The 17,690-nt window shown below is 40.4% G+C and overlaps 1 protein-coding gene across 4 annotated transcripts in view; it reads right to left on the minus strand.

The window, feature by feature from the left end:
* Positions 1-17,690, minus strand: part of LOC132122152 (sorting nexin-29-like) — a 185,921-nt gene that overhangs the window by 12,002 nt on the left and 156,229 nt on the right. For all 4 annotated transcript variants that reach the window (XM_059532089.1, XM_059532087.1, XM_059532088.1 and 1 more), the window contains one exon: positions 1,035-1,174. In XM_059532089.1, the coding sequence (XP_059388072.1) occupies positions 1,035-1,174 (140 nt within the window). The remainder of the gene's footprint in view (positions 1-1,034; positions 1,175-17,690) is intronic.

The raw sequence follows: 17,690 nt of genomic DNA on the forward strand, positions 1-17,690 counted from the left end.
CTGTAAATTGCGTTTATTAAAAAGTAAAGTTTGTGTATATTTTCTACTCATCATAGCAGTATTAATTCATCAAATGATGATCAAATAATGGAGAACAGTATTATAATGGGGCATATATCTAGACAGCGTTCAGTCGAGCATACTTTTCTGCATTTTATAAAGCCAATCCTAATTGTGGAGGGATACTGGTATATTCCTACTAAAAGCAGTGGTTCTCAACAAGGAGGGCACAAGACGATTACCTATAACATGGCAAGAAGCATTAAATAAGCTAAAATAAGTCACATTCAAGATATTTCTTACTTTAACACTTCCTCCCAACAACAATGTCTTTGAAAAACCAAGGTTGCTGTGTATTTATGAGGTAACCTAATTTTAAGTGCAATTTCTAGACCTGAAAAAGAAACCTAAATCAATAAAATAAAACTCCCTGGGCATTTTTTTATAATGAACAGCCATGCCAAGCTCTGAAATATTTTACTGGGTATAAAATGAGTAAAAATATAGATTTTAAAATCATTTACCCTTATCTAGTGACTCAAAAACAAGTGGAAAAGTGCTCTAAATTCACTGTTTAAAAATAGTGGGAACCCTGAAAAATATTCATCTCTTAAAATTCTTACATTTGTTTACAGAAACAAAGAAAGTCTGGCCTTCAAGTGTTGTTGTGGACAATTGTGTTGAGAAATTGTGAATTTTAGCAGGCAAAGTGCGTTCAATACAAACTTTTAACAGCCTTATTTGCTTAATTCCTTTAGTGAATTATGTAGCCCAAATGGTGAAGTGTGAATGTGGCACTAGATGCAATTCATTCTTTGTAAATTCCCCATTGTGTCTCATTTCTTTATTCAGCATGCATTTGTGGCATTTGAAAGTTTGATTGCATTGGCCTACTTGAGTGACAACTCAAAATGGCATGTATCATCCACTGAGGCACTAAAATACTGTGTCATATAAGGTTCATGGAGCTGAATTACATACAGTTGATGATAATTGCATGTGAATTATTGTTTCAGTGTTGTGTATGTACTCACTGGCAGAAAGGCAGTAACTGCAGTAAAGTCTCCTTTGTGGGCTGGGCAGTGAATTCAGGCAGTGTCTGGATCAGTTTATTCATCACCATACGCAGGTATGACTGCAGCTGTTTCCTCCTCTCCTCTACAAACTTGGCATCCTATAAACAGATACAAATACTTAGTTCAAATGTCCTTAAGGGATAGTTCAGCTAGAAATGAAAAGTGCCATTGTTCACTTCCCCTCATGTCATTCTAACCCTTGTGAAAAACATTAACATTAATAATGAAATTAAAAGCCACTTAAGCACGTATATGCAGATGGTCGGTCAGTCTGTCTGTCTATCTATCTATCGAGAGTAGTACATAAATATATAGTAGCATGAAAATTCTGCTGAATTTCTCCTTTTGTGTTCCATATGAAAGTGAAAAGTTAACTATGATTATTTAGTTCTTCCAAACAAAATCCTTCTAAAAACCTGTTTCATCAGGACTTGCTTTGAATTTAGAGCATCAAAACATCAGCATCACGACTCAAGCTGATGGATAACCAGATCAAAGTCAGTGCTGTGGTGGGGGTGACATCAAAAGCAAATGAGATAGAACAAGGGACAGCGGGAGAACGATTGAAATGTTATTAATGTCCCCTTGATGGCTGATTAATTGGCCCTCCAGTTCTTGCATCTGTACACGTGTGTGCATATGACATCAGTCAAGTCTCACGTGCTGAGGGGAAATGGACTACTCTAAATGCTCTGGCGTCACCCACTTCATCAGAGGCCAATGGCTCAATCACCCAGCAATAATAAAGACTGTTAGGAAATGAGTGTTTGTGTGCCATCTAAACCACTGTCACCCCGCATTTCAGCATTAGTGTGTCATTGGGGCTTGAAGTTCTAATAGTGATCTATCTCCAACAGGCATGAAAAGGCATAAAAGTTGATTATGATATGGGATATGTGGAGGAGATCACTGCTGTCAGATTAGCTTACCCATGAGGGCTATGCCTGCCAGGGCTAATTTAATGCTTCAGCCCACGTCATCTCAGAACTGTCTTTAAAGGTTAGAACCATGACACCAAGTACAAATATTTGCTCTTTGAGCACTTTACTACAATAACATCAAGTGATATTCATTATTAAGTATATTTGGGGGTCTTCAAACACCTTAATCAAGAAGGAGACGAAGCAGGGATCCCCTGATTCACATTATAAAAAAATTAAGAGTTGCATTTTAAGCCTGCCCTATTAAAAAAACAAAGATATAAATATATGTATTTGCATACAGTACATTGTTATTATGCTTACATTGCAATAAAAATTTAAGGTTAATTGTAAGATTTGTTTGTTTTCGAAAGATGCATCTTATGTTTAACAAGGATGCATTTATTTGATTAAAAATGCAGTTAAAACAGTTTGAATTTGTGAAATATTATTACAAAAAATAATGTATGCATTTTTAGTGTTTTAAAAGTAATTTATTCTTGCAATGACAAAAGTGAATATTCACCAGTCATTACTCTAGTCTTCAAAAATAAAAATAATTTTAATATGCCTATTTGGTGTTCAAGAAACATTTCTTATTATTATCAGTATAAAAAAAGAGTGAGGTAAACAACATAGCTGCTACTTAATTTCTTTTTTTGAAAAACCATGATACATTTTTAAGATTATTTAATGAATATAACAATTTTTTTTACATCTTTTGTAACATTTAAAATATTTTGTGTTGATTAATTAATGTAGAAAACTACATCTAATAAGATAAACTGGCAAAAATATGATATGATAGAAATATTGAGATGACATAGAAAAGACAACCCAAAGCCTTTGGTATTCTTAGGAAAAGGCTTATTTCTAACACTTTCCTAGTTTGTGGATGTATTATGCCACTAATTGGATTCTATCAGGATAACAAGATACTAAAACACCTTTTCACTGAGGGACCATTAAGGGCCAAACAACTTGATAAACAAGCCAAGCATGTGCACACACAGCAAGTGCATCTAATAACTGATGTTTTAAGCTGTTTATGCGTGCAGCTTGAGTAGGACTTTCAAACAATCTGTTAACACAAACAGCCGCCTGCAATTCACACAAACAACTTGTGACAAAACCAACAAAGCACTTCGCGATTTCTTAAGAGAACCAGAGTGTTTCTCTGCAAATTATTTTCTCAGGCTTCTGTCTTTGGGCCAGTTTTGTTTCTTTCCTTAAACGACAGGCTCCTCTCCAAATTCCTCAAAACACAGTTCTGGTGATTGTCTCTGTCTGACAGCGACAGGCAGTGAGACAGAGTAAAATCACTGCCAGACGCTGCCATTATAGCCAATAAAGACTTGCTGGAGACTTGCTCCATCTTCACAAGCTATTGTCTGGACTAGGAGATGGCTTTAGCCAGCCTGTGCTGCACAGGGAGTTGTGTTTGTGTTCACTTTTGTCCGATCACACGTGCAGCATGTATGGACATGTGTGCAGATTTGAATGAAGGAGACACATCATCAAAATGACAAAGTGTGAGGGTGATTCAAGCTGGTACAGTGAAGCACAGCACAAGCCATCACAGTCTCTCTGAGAATTAAACAGTTATGACTGAAAGAGGTGATTTATCATGCTGAACGTCCCAATGAAGGTTGCTGTATAGTGGTTGTATGTTGCTTTTCGAATGGGGAAATAACCTCATTCATCCTACAAATAAAATCTGATGGTACTTATTTACCAGTTTATTTCCGCTCGGCCTGCAACTGTTTGACAAATCGGATTTACTGTACAAAACCACATTGAGCTAATCAATCATTTTAGACATATCTGCAGTAACTAATCAGGTGTGATGTGAGACGTTATTTACAATTATGCATTTGCCTGAAGGTTTTATCCAAAATGACTTACAGAGGATTTAGGATAAAATCCTGTGAGTCAAACTTTTGATGCAGTCATTGCAAAAGCCATGTTACAAAATGTCTCTGGTTACTGTCGTAACCTTGGTTTTCTGAGAGACGGAACGAGACATGTCGTTAACACCTTGGGGACTCCCTTCTTTCCTAACTTACCTGAAATCTTATTGCACAATGCCAGTGAAGTTGCAACTCTCACTGGCCAATGCCAGCCAAGACGGAGAACAGGGGCGGGGCCCCCGCCACTATAAAATGTACCGTATTGGTGGCATAAGCTACGAATCTTCAGACTGAACCAACAGCACAGTAGACCTGAGCAGTGAACACGGCGGCCTACATCATGTCTTGTTCCTGTCTCTCAGGGAACCGAGGTTACGTCAGTAAACGGAGATGTTCCCCCTCGAGAACGGACTCTCGACATAGCGTTAACGCCTTGGAGACTGTATAGAAAAACGCAGTGGAAGCAGCAAAGTAAAGTAGGCTCAGCCTTGGTGGAGCTAACATGAACAGTTCTTGTAAGACAAATAAATATAAAAATAATCCCCAACCAATCAAATACTACCCTGCAACGTACTTTAGGCAGTGCTTCCCAAACCTGTCCTGCAGGACCCTCTGCCCTGCACATTTTGTACGTCTCCCTAATCAGAAACACATCCAATGTAGTTCTTGCAGTCTCTACTAACCAGTTGATGAGTGGAATCAGGTGTGTTAGATAAGAGAGACATACAAAAGGTGAAGGGCAGGGGGTCCTCCAGGATAGGTTTGGGAAGCACTGCTTTAGGGGATTGGATGTAGATTCCCAATTAGGGATACAATCAGGTTTGCTTAGAATCCACATCCAATGGCAAGTCTCTTATTGAGAGAAAGATACAGTGCCGTCGCCATACAAGGCTAAGACATAATAGTCATGTCCAATGCATACAAGTAATATAATGTAATATAACAGTGCAAACGAAGCATGTGAGCAGGAATGGCCAAGCACAATACTTCACACATTGACAATAGCCGCATCCGGGGTGCCACAGTCTGAACATGACGATGGCCCCGCCCCCAATCTCCCTACAGGTCCTAGTCAAAACCACCAGCACAGTCAAACGGATAGTGGCTGAAAAGATGCACCTCAAAATCACACAGTCATTCCATGCCCTGGCTGGTTATAGCCATTGTTTGTTGACAAGTTGCCCCTTGGCGCTGCCTCCCAAGGAAATTCTTAAAGCCATCACCGGACACAACACCTGATTCGGGGCGGCTTCCAATGAAGTCTCAGCCTCTGGAGTGAAAGCAGAAAGAGTCACCACTTGAACTCCGAAAGGTGTTTAGAGTCCAATCTTGGCTTGAGCATGATGTTACAAACACCTGGTCCAAACTGCAAGGGTTGGGGTTGTTCTGCCCTTCGTAAGCAACAGAAGATACTTTTATGTTTCCCGGAACACAAATTAAGTACAATTTACCCTGATCTTCAAATTCCAAAGGTCTCACCCCCCAGCTTTTAATGCATCTTGTTTCTTTCTGGAGCATCAGTGAATGTTTGAACCTTTTTTAATAGTTGTGTTTGAGTGCCTCAATTGTCCTCATTGTGAAAAGATGCACCTCAAAATCACACAGTCACTGCTGGAAAGGGTTCAAATATGCAAAGATGCTAGAAAACGTCTCAGGTTACGATGTAACCTTGGTTCCCTGAGTAGGGAACGAGACACTGCGTCATCTAGGGGTTGCTATGGGGAACACCTCGTCGTGACCCGTGTCTGAAGCATACAATAAAAAAACGCCAATGCGTTGGCCGGTGATAGCCTCTGACGTCACTACCGGCGTGACTATAAATAAGCGCAAGGAGAGCACGTCATTTACTTCTTCGTCTGAAGCTTGCGTCCGAAGCATTGCTTAGGAAGCTAGAGGACGCAGTGTCTCGTTCCCTACTCAGGGAACCAAGGTTACATTCGTAACCTGAGACGTTCCCTTTCAAGGGAACTTTGAACTGCGTCCTCTAGGGGTCGCTATGGGGAACAGTATACCCACTCCGCCATGCTGAGGGGAGTGCAGGCCAGAACCATGGCAAACACTAAGTACCAACTCTACCATTTCCATGGGAGTTGCCCCTGGGACGTTTAGACGGCTGTCCGTGACATTATCCCTTTCGGCCAGAGGCCTAGGCTACATACCCAACTTACCTGTTAGGGCCTCGACCCAGGGTAGAGCTCAAGGTTTGGAATCAAGAAGGATTCCTTTAAAGGGATATGGCTAAGAACCCAGTATTTATACAAGGTCTCGCCTGTCACACAGGGTTAACCGCTTGCTCTCGCATAAGCTTGCTGAAAATTCTGTCTCAACAGATCTCCAGCAGCAACACCCTGTTAGATGGGTATCCGAGGATACGTGGGTGGAGTGGCGCCCAAGATGAACGGGGCTTTTACCAACTCAAGAAAGGGCACGAAGCAACCGTGCGAAGCCCTCACCATAAAGGATTTAAGAAAGAACGCAGAGCACTAGCGTGCGAACTTACCACAGTGTGGATTTCAGAAAGTGCACAAAGACCTCGCGTGTACATTTACCATAACATGGATTTCGAAATACTGTTCAAAATAGGGGCTCTCGTGGCACTCTGATCGAGCCTCTAACAAATGGAATGGTGCATCTCAAAACAGTATGTTTGAGAGTCATCAACCCAATCTGAGCGCTCTGGGGGAAAAAAACGAGAACTCCGTCTCATATGAGAGGAGAACTCCGAATTTAGAGTAGCGCGCTCATAGGCGACCCTCCTTGGAAAAGGGGAGCGCTGCTAACTACCACAAGTAACACCCAGATATCCCCTCAAGTTTGAGGGAGCTCTGGATTGGAAAACGGTCTAAAAAACCTTGGTTGAGAGACCGGAAGCTACGAGTTGTGCCTTCTCAGAGATCACACCTATAGCCTCTAAGCTCCATGCGGGGGCGCACCCTCCGCCTGCGAGAGGAGATCTCTCCTGACAGGAACCTCCCATGGAGTACCGTCGAAAAAAGAGAAATCAGGCCCAGGAATCGTACTTGGCCAGAACGGGGCAACCAACAGCAGCCGAACACCGTCCCGGCGCACTCTCTCCAGAACTCCCGGGTGCAGAGCAATCGGGGGAAAAACCGTACAGATGAAGCCTCGGCCATGTCTGTACAATGGCGTCCAGCCCCATTGGAGCTGGATGAGTCAGAGGAAGCCAGAGGGGACAGCGCGATGCTCTCTTGAGTCGCAACAGATCCACCCGAGTCTGGCCAACCCCTACAACTCTGCTTCATCACCTCAGTGTGAAGCCGCCATTCCCCGGGCCTCGGCCCCTGCCTCAACAGGATGTCTGTTCCCATAATAAGATGCCCAGGAATGTGACTGCTATCGGCGAGAGGAGTTCTCCCGGGACCACCGTTGAGGGACTTAAGCGGCCAGGAGGCCCCGTAGGGTGACCTGTCCGGACATCCATGAAATTCCCTGCAGTGCTGAGCCAGTTTTGATGGTCAGCGAGGCTCCCGCAGAAGCCTGGGACCTCGGCCGCCTAAACCAGAGCACTGTAAAGGAAACTCACAGAGTTTTTATTTTTTGTATTTTATTTATTTTTTTAGCCGACACATAAGCACCAGGATTTAATACACAAGTATATACAGAAAGGGTTACAATTTTACTTACCCACCCTCCTGTATCGGAGCCCCCCTCAAGGGGCGCCTCCTTTTAGTCCGGACCATCAGTAAGGTGGTTGTTCTGTGAACATAAAACCATCCAAAACATCATAAGTCCAGCATAGGAGACTGTTATGCAAGAAATTCAGAAATCCAGAGCTGGTGGTTACAGGGGAATTAGGCATAGGAGGATAAAAAACAGAAGTTAAAAAACACCCAAGGGAATGAGTAGCTACGTTAGGTATCGCTCCGATTCGGACGAGAACGCTGCCTCGTCTGAATCACATCCCTCAGGTTCTGCTTACCTCCTCGTAACCCACAATTCCTCTTACCCTTACCTGTCGGCGGGGGAGGAGCGCGAGCCGCAACACTAGCCTTCTGCGCCTGTCTTTGATCCTCAGATCGAGACGGGCCAGGACCCCTATATTGTTCGCGCTCGGACCTGGACCTCCGTGGAATGAAGGATTTAAAGGCAGCTGAGCGCGCGTCCTTGCCTCCCTGAACTTCTCGACCACTGTCTCAACGGAGGTGCCGAAAAGTTTGGAAGGCGAGAACGGAGCATCGAGAAGAAAGCCCCTTTCTTTCCTCCCGATGTCTGCCAGGTTCACCCACAGATGTCTCTCTGTTACCACCATGGCCGCCATAGACCTACCCATGGCGGAGGCGGCCTGCATGGTAGCACGAAGAGAGAGGTCTGTGGTGCGGCGCAGCGACCTGATCAGCTGAAAGGCCCTCGCCTTCATCCAGGTCCTTCAGCAGGTCAGCCTGATAAGCCTGAAGCCCTGCCATCGTGTGCAACGAAGCCACAGCCTGACCTGCTGCTGCGTATGCTCTGCCATTTAAGCGGGATGTATCCTGGAGGGGCTTAGATGGCAAAGAGGGAGATTTAAGAGAGGATGTTTCCCCCACAGAGAGATAGCTAGCTAGCGTCTCTTCCACAGGGGGCATGGAATGGAAGGCTCACCTGGGCTGGAGGGCTATGGTCAGACAAATAACGCTCGTCGAGACGACCTCGCAGTGTCACTTTGCTGGCATGCTTCCATGGCAAGTCCAACTTTGCTGTGGCGCGATCCATAACCTCTAACAGCTCCACATACGCAGGAAAGGAGGATTGAGGAGACTCAGCCTCAGCTTCTTTGCCACCCTCAAACATCTCCTGCTCTTCCTGGGCAGAACCCAGCAGAACACAAACTTTAGTATCAGAAAGGGTTAATGACAACACATCTTCCTCCTGAAGTTCACTCTCGCCTGTCGCCAAAGAGCGCGAAAGGGAAAGTCCCTCTCTAAACTCCTCAGCGAGCTCCATCTGCGATCCCCACGAGCTTATTCTCCTCTCCGGTCGGGTCCGGGTAGGCATTTCTCGGATCTACACGGGTCCGGGTTCAGCTTTTGAAATATTAGACGGGTCCGGGTCGGTTCGGTGTAGTACATTAAGGGTCTCTTTCGGGTTCGGGCATGAATTTTTGGACCCGTGAAGACCTCTACTTCAGAAACCTTCAGACACCAGTATGCTGCTGTTCCCCATAGCGACCCCTAGAGGACGCAGTTCGAAGTTCCCTTGAAAGGGAACTGAAGAATCTGCAGGACCTTAAAGATTTTTCTATAGAACAGTTCTCAGTTTAACTGTTCAGAACAAACAAGGGACTCATGCACAACCATCACAAAAAACAGAAAGACAGTCGTATTACACATAGTATTAAGAACTAAGGGTAAACATCTTTTACGTACAATATCTTATTTAGGACAGTACTAAATAAAAATAATTTAGTATGATAAAAAGCATTTAGTATGATCTTTTGAAAATTATTCACACTTTCACAGATTCTGCAAGGGGTGCCCAAACTTTTGAGCCCCACTGTATATATACTGTATATACAACACTAAATATACTATATATACTATATATATATAGTGTTCCTGTAGCTCAATTGGTAGAGCACTTCGCTATCAAGCGCAAGGTTGGGGGTTCGATTCCCCCGGAACACATGATATGTAAAAATTTATAGCCTGAATGCACTGTAAGTTGCTTTGGATAAAAGCGTCTGCTAAATGCATAAATTTAATGTAATTTTAATTTAATATACTGTATATATTTTTAAAATGGCACTGCTTTTTAAATATCTGAATGTACACTCTTAACATCAATTAGAGAAGCATTATGATATGATAATATTATAAGTATTATTTAATGATAGAACTTTAGTAATTAGAATTAAAGCTTGGTTACAATGTATGAATGCATAGATATTTTAAATGAACATTTTAACTGGACTGGTGGTGGTGCTTTGTTGGGCATTCAGTGTTTCTGTATAAAAAAATAAAAATAAAAAAAGGAACAAACTAACAATAATATTTATAAGATTATAATAATACAAATTCTACTAATAAGCACATTATAAAATGACCAAGGATTAGCAAGCTACTGGATTCATGAATATTAATAAGGTTGTGTTTGTTTGCTCGAACTGATTTGCTGATATCAAAACAGGGACAATAATAGGCGAGCACCAGCCAATGATTGTCATTTGCGTATTAGCCCCGCCCTCTACCAGAAAACCTGACAAGATCTTAAAAAAGCTGAAAAAATCATAGAAACTCCATAATGTTGACAGTATATGCAAGTGATTTACTTGCAATGTAGAAGGTACCATGTAGATGGCAGCATAGCACCTGTCTTAAGGGAGGCAGAGGAGGGGCAGAGGTGCACGGCGATGGATTCCTCGATGGGCCGAGAATGTGCATATATCCTCGGGTTTCCGCCCCGTCGACTTAAGTGAAGATCTCCGACCCACCAGCATTAGTTCAATCCGATTTAGGCGCAACCCATTCCTTAGCGACCTCGTCGTGCAAGTCGGGGAAGAATGGGGCTCGCTTTCTTGGAGCGGCAACTTGGCGGCCAGAGTGAAGGAACCATGAATCAAGCTTGCTCTTAGCTGGTTCATCAGGGGATTCCCACTCTAGGCTGAGATCGCTCACAGTCCTGGTGAGAATCCACTCCGGAGTTCATTCTGGAATGCAGCGTATCCCTCCACTTCAGAGCGCTCCTCTGGAGTGCGAGCCCTGTCCTTCTCGGACGCTGTTAGGAACAGCACCTCGTCAAGATCATCGTCATCTCCCGCCACACTGAACGAGAAATCTCCAAGGCAACAGAGGTGGCTTCCTGCACTTTCTCAACAGCTGTCTTCGTAGGATGCACGAAAGAAGAAGATTCTGAGCTTATGCTGCCAATACGGCGCATTATATAGTAGCAGGGGTCACCCCGCTCCATTTGCCGTCTTGGCTGGCATTGGCCAATGAGAGTTACAACTTCACTGGTGTTGTTCAATAAGATTTTAGGTAGGTTAGGAAAGAAGGGAGTCCCCAAGGTGCTAATGCCATTTCAAGAGATTTTTACAGCAGTTTAATTTAGTGGATGTTTTCATCCACGAACATAATGAAAGGGTAGTGAATTTGCCCACAGTGTATTGTTAAGTTTTAGAAAATTTTCAAAGCATTTTCCCAAAATATGTGTCAAAATAAGATTTATCACCAAAAATCATTCCATTAGCTGAAACACAGAGAAAGTTGTGGCCAAAATAAGACTCAACTTTACCCCCTAGTGGACGAAAACGTCCCCAACGACGCATAAGGGTTAATATTTATCGAATATTCAGTAATATTACCGATTTACTGCACTGACACTATTGAATGAGAACAAAACTTCAACTGAATTGAGTTGAATAATGACAGCATCGTCTACTGTAGAGCTCCTTTATGGCTTAAATTTGTTCACAACTGGCAATTTCTACAACATCAACTCTGCTAAGGTATCAAACTGAATAATGAATAGTTTGAGTTAAATAATGGCACTACTGTGTACAATTGAGCTGCTAATCCCTGAATTAAACTTGTTTGAACTTTAGACAGTTATTGAACTGATATGAACCAAGACTGAACTGACTGGAGTTTAATAATGACAGAACTTTTTGTAGTTTGCAACACTGTGTTACTTTTCCTGTTTAACACTGTTAGGTTGCTTTACAATGATCTCTATTCTATAAAGTACTACTAAAATAAAGATTGACTTGACACCCTACAAGAAGATGAATTGGAATTGAATGAATTGGAATTTACACCAATTTAACAAAGTTCTTTCACCCTGGAACACAAACGATGATTTATTAAAGGGAAAATTAGAAAAAAATTAGACTTATTATAAGAGCTTATTATTATTATACATACGATATAAAAAAACTGGATGACAAGTAATTTCTTACTGCTAAATTCTGAAAAAAGGTTTTAATTATAGGACCTAAAAACTCCGCTTGTAATAACCTAGAACACTGTTTAAGACTTGATGGTTGCTCTGTCAATTCTTCGTCATCAGTTAGGAACCTAGGTGTGCTATTTGATCGCAATCTTTCATTAGAAAGCCACGTTTCTAGCATTTGTAAAACTGCATTTTTCCATCTCAAAAATATATCTAAATTACGGCCTATGCTCTCAATGTCAAATGCAGAAATGTTAATCCATGCTTTTATGACCTCAAGGTTAGATTATTGTAATGCTTTATTGGGTGGTTGTTCTGCACGCTTAGTAAACAAACTACAGCTAGTCCAAAATGCAGCAGCAAGAGTTCTTACTAGAACCAGGAAGTATGACCATATTAGCCCGGTCCTGTCAACACTGCACTGGCTCCCTATCAAGCATCGTATAGATTTTAAAATATTGCTTATTACCTATAAAGCCCTGAATGGTTTAGCACCTCAGTATTTGAATGAGCTCCTTTTACATTATAATCCTCTACGTCCGCTACGTTCTCAAAACTCAGGCAATTTGATAATACCTAGAATATCAAAATCAACTGCGGGCGGCAGATCCTTTTCCTATTTGGTGCCTAAACTCTGGAATAACCTACCTAACATTGTTCGGGAGGCAGACACACTCTTGCAGTTTAAATCTAGATTAAAGACCCATCTCTTTAACCTGGCATACACATAACATACTAATATGCTTTTATTATCCAAATCTGTTAAAGGATTTTTAGGCTGCATTAATTAGATAAACCGGAACCGGAAACACTTCCCATAACACCCTATGTACTTGCTACATCATTAGAAGAATGGCATCTACGCTAATATTTGTCTGTTTCTCTTTTGTTCCGAGGTTACCGTGGCCACCAGCTCCAGTCTGTGTCCAGATCAGAGGGTCACTGCAGTCACCCGGATCCAGTATGTATCCAGACCAGATGCTGGATCAGCACCTAGAAAGGACCTCTACATCCCTGAAAGACAGCGGAGACCAGGACAACTAGAGCCCCAGATACAGATCCCCTGTAAAGACCTTGTCTCAAAGGAGCACCAGGACAAGACCACAGGAAACAGATGATTCTTCTGCACAATCTGACTTTGCTGCAGCCTGGAATTGAACTACTGGTTTCGTCTGGTCAGAGGAGAACTGGCCCCCCAACTGAGCCTGGTTTCTCCCAAGGTTTTTTTCTCCATTCTGTCACCGATGGAGTTTCGGTTCCTTGCCGCTGTCGCCTCTGGCTTGCTTAGTTGGGGACACTTCATCTACAGGGATATCGTTGACTTGATTGCAAATAAATGCACAGACACTATTTGAATGAACAGAGATGACATAACTGAATTCAATAATGAACTGCCTTTAACTTTCATTTTTTCATTATTGACACTGTTTTCCTAATGAATGTTGTTCAGTTGCTTTGACGCAATGCATTTTGTTTAAAGCGCTATATAAATAAAGGTGACTTTGACTTTGACTTTGATTGGGCTTTATCTGAAGAGACACTTGAATAATCAGTACTTGTATGGCTGAAGAAGAAGAAAAGGTCTGAAGAAATAAAAAAACAAGTTACAACATTTGTTAGTTATGAACATATTTGAGTCGGCTCAGTACCGGGTACAGAAGGTGAGAAGATCTGATGATTGAGAAAATTCTGTGTAGTGATGCCCAAGTTGCCTCTTTTCTGCTGGATAGTTAAGGGAATTATTACGTCGACTGATCACAGAGACAATCATGATGATCACAGTTTTTTTATTATACACTCTGTTTTTAAACTTTTTAAACTTATTTTCAAAACTTCAGACAAGACTTTGCGAAGCCAATATCCAAATTTTGTCTGTACAAACGTAATTTTTTTCTTGTTTTAAAATGTCATGTGTCCTTAAAGCTTTCTTACATTCACATTCAAATTGCAATTCTGCATTTTGTTTGCTACCTCACGTCAAATTCAATTCAAATTTAGGAATTGAACTGGAATTCAGGAGACATTTTCAAAGCAATTCCAGATCACGCCCAATCCTTTTACATAGTATTATGAAAAAACAAGCAATTTGTCTAACTGCACTGAACAAAGAACTCTTCACAGCTGGCTATTAAAATATTTTTATTGCTACTTATTTCTTTATTGTTGATCTATCCTATCATACTTGTTCAGGACATGGTCTGAGAGTATAAACTTGTTTACAATTGCAGCATCACACACTGAAAGTTTTTTATTAAGAAAGATTTCATAAGAACCAAGCAACTCATTAGAGATCATGTGTGTTTTCCTGTGTGTTCTCTCCACATATTCGGTCCCAAAAAAAAAACTGGCACACACATCAGGAATGTTCCATATGCACACAAAATCCAGGAGTCATAATTTATTCACTTTGACTAGAGAAAGCAGAAATGGGAAACACTGCATTAATGAGAAAAGGGCTGTCCTCCTGGGGCAGTCATCTTTAATGCAAAGATAATGTGGAGTTCAATTATAAAGCTGCGCCCAAGAAGCCCGAAGAGACAACAGACTGTCTTCTATTTCCACGCCTCCCTCAACCTTTTGTTTAAGCCAAATGGTGGGAAATCAATAATGTATGATGCAGGTAGCCAGTACCATAATGACGATGTGTTATGAACCATAAAGAACTTTCCAGACTCTTGCACTCAAGAAAATATGGATACTAATGTCTCAAACCAGGTGTTGGGAAAGGCCAATGATGAGAACAAATGTGTCAGAAAATGTACGAGAACCTGCAGAGAGTCAGTGAATAATTCAGCACACAACAGAAGGCGGGTCAGAAGAGAAAGTCTCATCCTCCACTCAAAATCTTGTGCTAGAAAGAGCCAAATGATTAAACGAGTAGTTCACCTAAAAATAAAATGCAATCCAACCAATGTAAATTTTTTACCCGCACATTTTATATATATATATATATATATATATATATGTATATATATATGTATATATATGTATATATATATGTATATATATATATATATATATATATATATATATATATGTATATATATATATATATGTATATATATATATATATATATATATATATATATATATATATATATATATATATATTTGTGTGTGCATGTGTGTAATAATAACAGTTATCTTAAAATAATGAAAAATTATAATGTATTTATTTGAATAATATAATATAATATAATATTAGGGCTGAGAAACAGTTATAATTTTTAATCTAAAAATTACATGATGCGCTGATTAATTAATCACACATCAGTTTTGGCTAAGCAACTATTTATGTTTTATTTTTTGCCAGATTCTGCAGGTATGTAATTTTTTGAACTGTATTCAACAACTGTAATGAACATGCATGATAATGTATTATTGTTTTTTTTGTTTTAATTCTCGATATGTTTTCTGTTATGTAGTATGTGTCAAGTTTACAGATGTAGAAAAGTGCCAGATGTTAAAAATGTGTCATGAAAATTACTTAAAAACTAAAAAAAAAAATAAAAAAAATAAAATAAAAAAATAAACTTGACCAAGCAAAATTACTTTAAATAATCTCCTGCCTATAATCACCACTGAACATCACATTTTCAATCGTGCAGATATTCGCAAAACAATTACCCTCTTTATGCATATTATTTCTAAACTGATCATATGATATAATTATAAGACAAAAGCTGAATAGTTTTTGCATCCTGGGAATATACTGTACTGTCCATACTGTGCACCATCTAAGCATTCCCTCAAAGTTCCTCTGAATTTCTGCTCTCATTCTGGCCTGAGGCTATGTGGTACAATATCATCTCTCTCTACATCTGTGCAACCCAGCTGCAGTGAAGATCACACTGTATGCACCAAAGTGTAAAAACATGAACATTTTCTCATTTTAATCATGATTGTGGGTCACAGGGATGGTCAAAGGTCTGTAATTGTTCCCCCTGGAGACAAGAGATGTGAACAATATGAGTACAATATGAGAACACAGATAATCTAGATAAAGGTTATTTATTCATAATGTGACGTTAGCAAGGTCCTCTAAGAAACAGTGCAACTGGAGTTCCCAGCTTTGCCCTTATGTACTCATTCTAATCAGATTAATATTCATAACCAATGTTAGAGTCATTCTTTGACCACATTTACATAAACATTTTCAGATTAAAATCCATATTCTCATTAAACCTTTAAACTGAAAAGAGGCTTACATGTTCACTTTTGTATAGCTATTTTATATTCCTGCATTCATGGAAAATATTGTATTTTGTATAAACTAAGACATGCATTCTTTCCATGCTATTATTCGCTTGTACATCTCTAGCCACTTATTATTTCACATTGGAATAATTTAATCAAACAAATCATTTACAGTCGTGGACAAAGGTTTTGACAATTACATAAATATTAGTTTTCAAAAAGTTTGCAAAAATTTCAACATTCTGGTCCCCGAGCCACTTAGTTAGCACTTTTGCCTTATGGCACGGTGCTCCATCATGCTGGAAAATGCATTGTTCTTCACCAAACTGTTGTTGGATTGTTGGAAGAAGTTGCTGTTGGAGGGTGTTTTGGTACCATTCTTTATTCATGGCTGTGTTTTTAGGCAGAACTGCGAGTGAGCCCACTCCCTTGGATGAGAAGCAACCCCACACATGAATGGTGTCAGGATGCTTTACTGTTGGCATGACACAGGACTGATGGTAGCGCTCACCTTTTCTTCTCCGGACAAGCCTCTTTCCAGATGCCCCAAACAATCGGAAAGGGGCTTCATCTGAGAATATGACTTTGCCCCAGTCCTCAGTAGTCCATTGACTATACTTTCTGCAGAAGATCAATCTGTCCCTGATGTTTTTTTTTGGAGAGAAGTGGCTTCTTTGCTGCCCTTCTTGACACCAGGCCATCTTCCAAAAGTCTTCACCTCACTGTGCGTGCAGATGCGCTCACACCTGCCTGCTGCCATTCCTGAGAAAGCTCTGCACTGGTGGCACTCCGATCCCACAGCTGAATCCTCTTTAGGAGACGATCCTGGCGCTTGCTGGACTTTCTAGAATGCCCAGAAGCCTTCTTTACAAGAATTGAACCTCTTTCCTAGAAGTTCTTGATGATCCTATAAATTGTTGATTTAGGTGCAATCTTAGTAGCCACAATATCCTTGCCTGTGAAGCCATTTTTATGCAACGCAATGATGGCTGCACGCTTTTCTTTGCAGGTCACCATGGTTAACAATGGAAGAACAATGATTTCAAGCATCACCCTCCTTTTAACATGTCAAGTCTGCCATTCTAACCCAATCAGCCTGACATAATGATCTCCAGCCTTGTGCTCGTCAACATTCTCACCTGAGTTAACAAGACGATTACTGAAATGATCTCAGGAGGTCCTTTAATGACAGCAATGAAATGCAGTGGAAAGGTTTTTTTGAAATTAAGTTAATTTTCATGGCAAAGAAGGACTATGCAATTCATCTGATCACTCTTCATAACATTCTGGAGTATATGCAAATTGCTATTATAAAAACTTAAGCAGCAACTTTTCCAATTTCCAATATTTATGTAATTCTCAAAACTTTTGGCCACGACTGTACATTCATATCCACAAAAACAGATTCAACTTTTTTTTTAAATGTAAGTTTTTGAAAGAATGTCATTACTGTCACTTTTGATCAATCATTGAAGAAAACAAAAGTATTACAGTGTACCATAAAAGTACTGTACTGACATGACGCATAACAGAAATATAACTAATTTGTTTTCACTTTAGAATATAACAGTGCATGTCAAATGTGGTTTCCTTTTTTTCATTCATTCCATCAGTTCAGCTCACTTATTTGCACTCACACCACTAGAAAATAAAGTCTGTGCACCCTGTTGTGCCAATACATTAGAACAAAAAACTTTCATGCT

This window comes from Carassius carassius, chromosome 40, assembly GCF_963082965.1.
Source record: "Carassius carassius chromosome 40, fCarCar2.1, whole genome shotgun sequence".
Classification (NCBI taxonomy): Eukaryota; Metazoa; Chordata; class Actinopteri; order Cypriniformes; family Cyprinidae; genus Carassius; species Carassius carassius.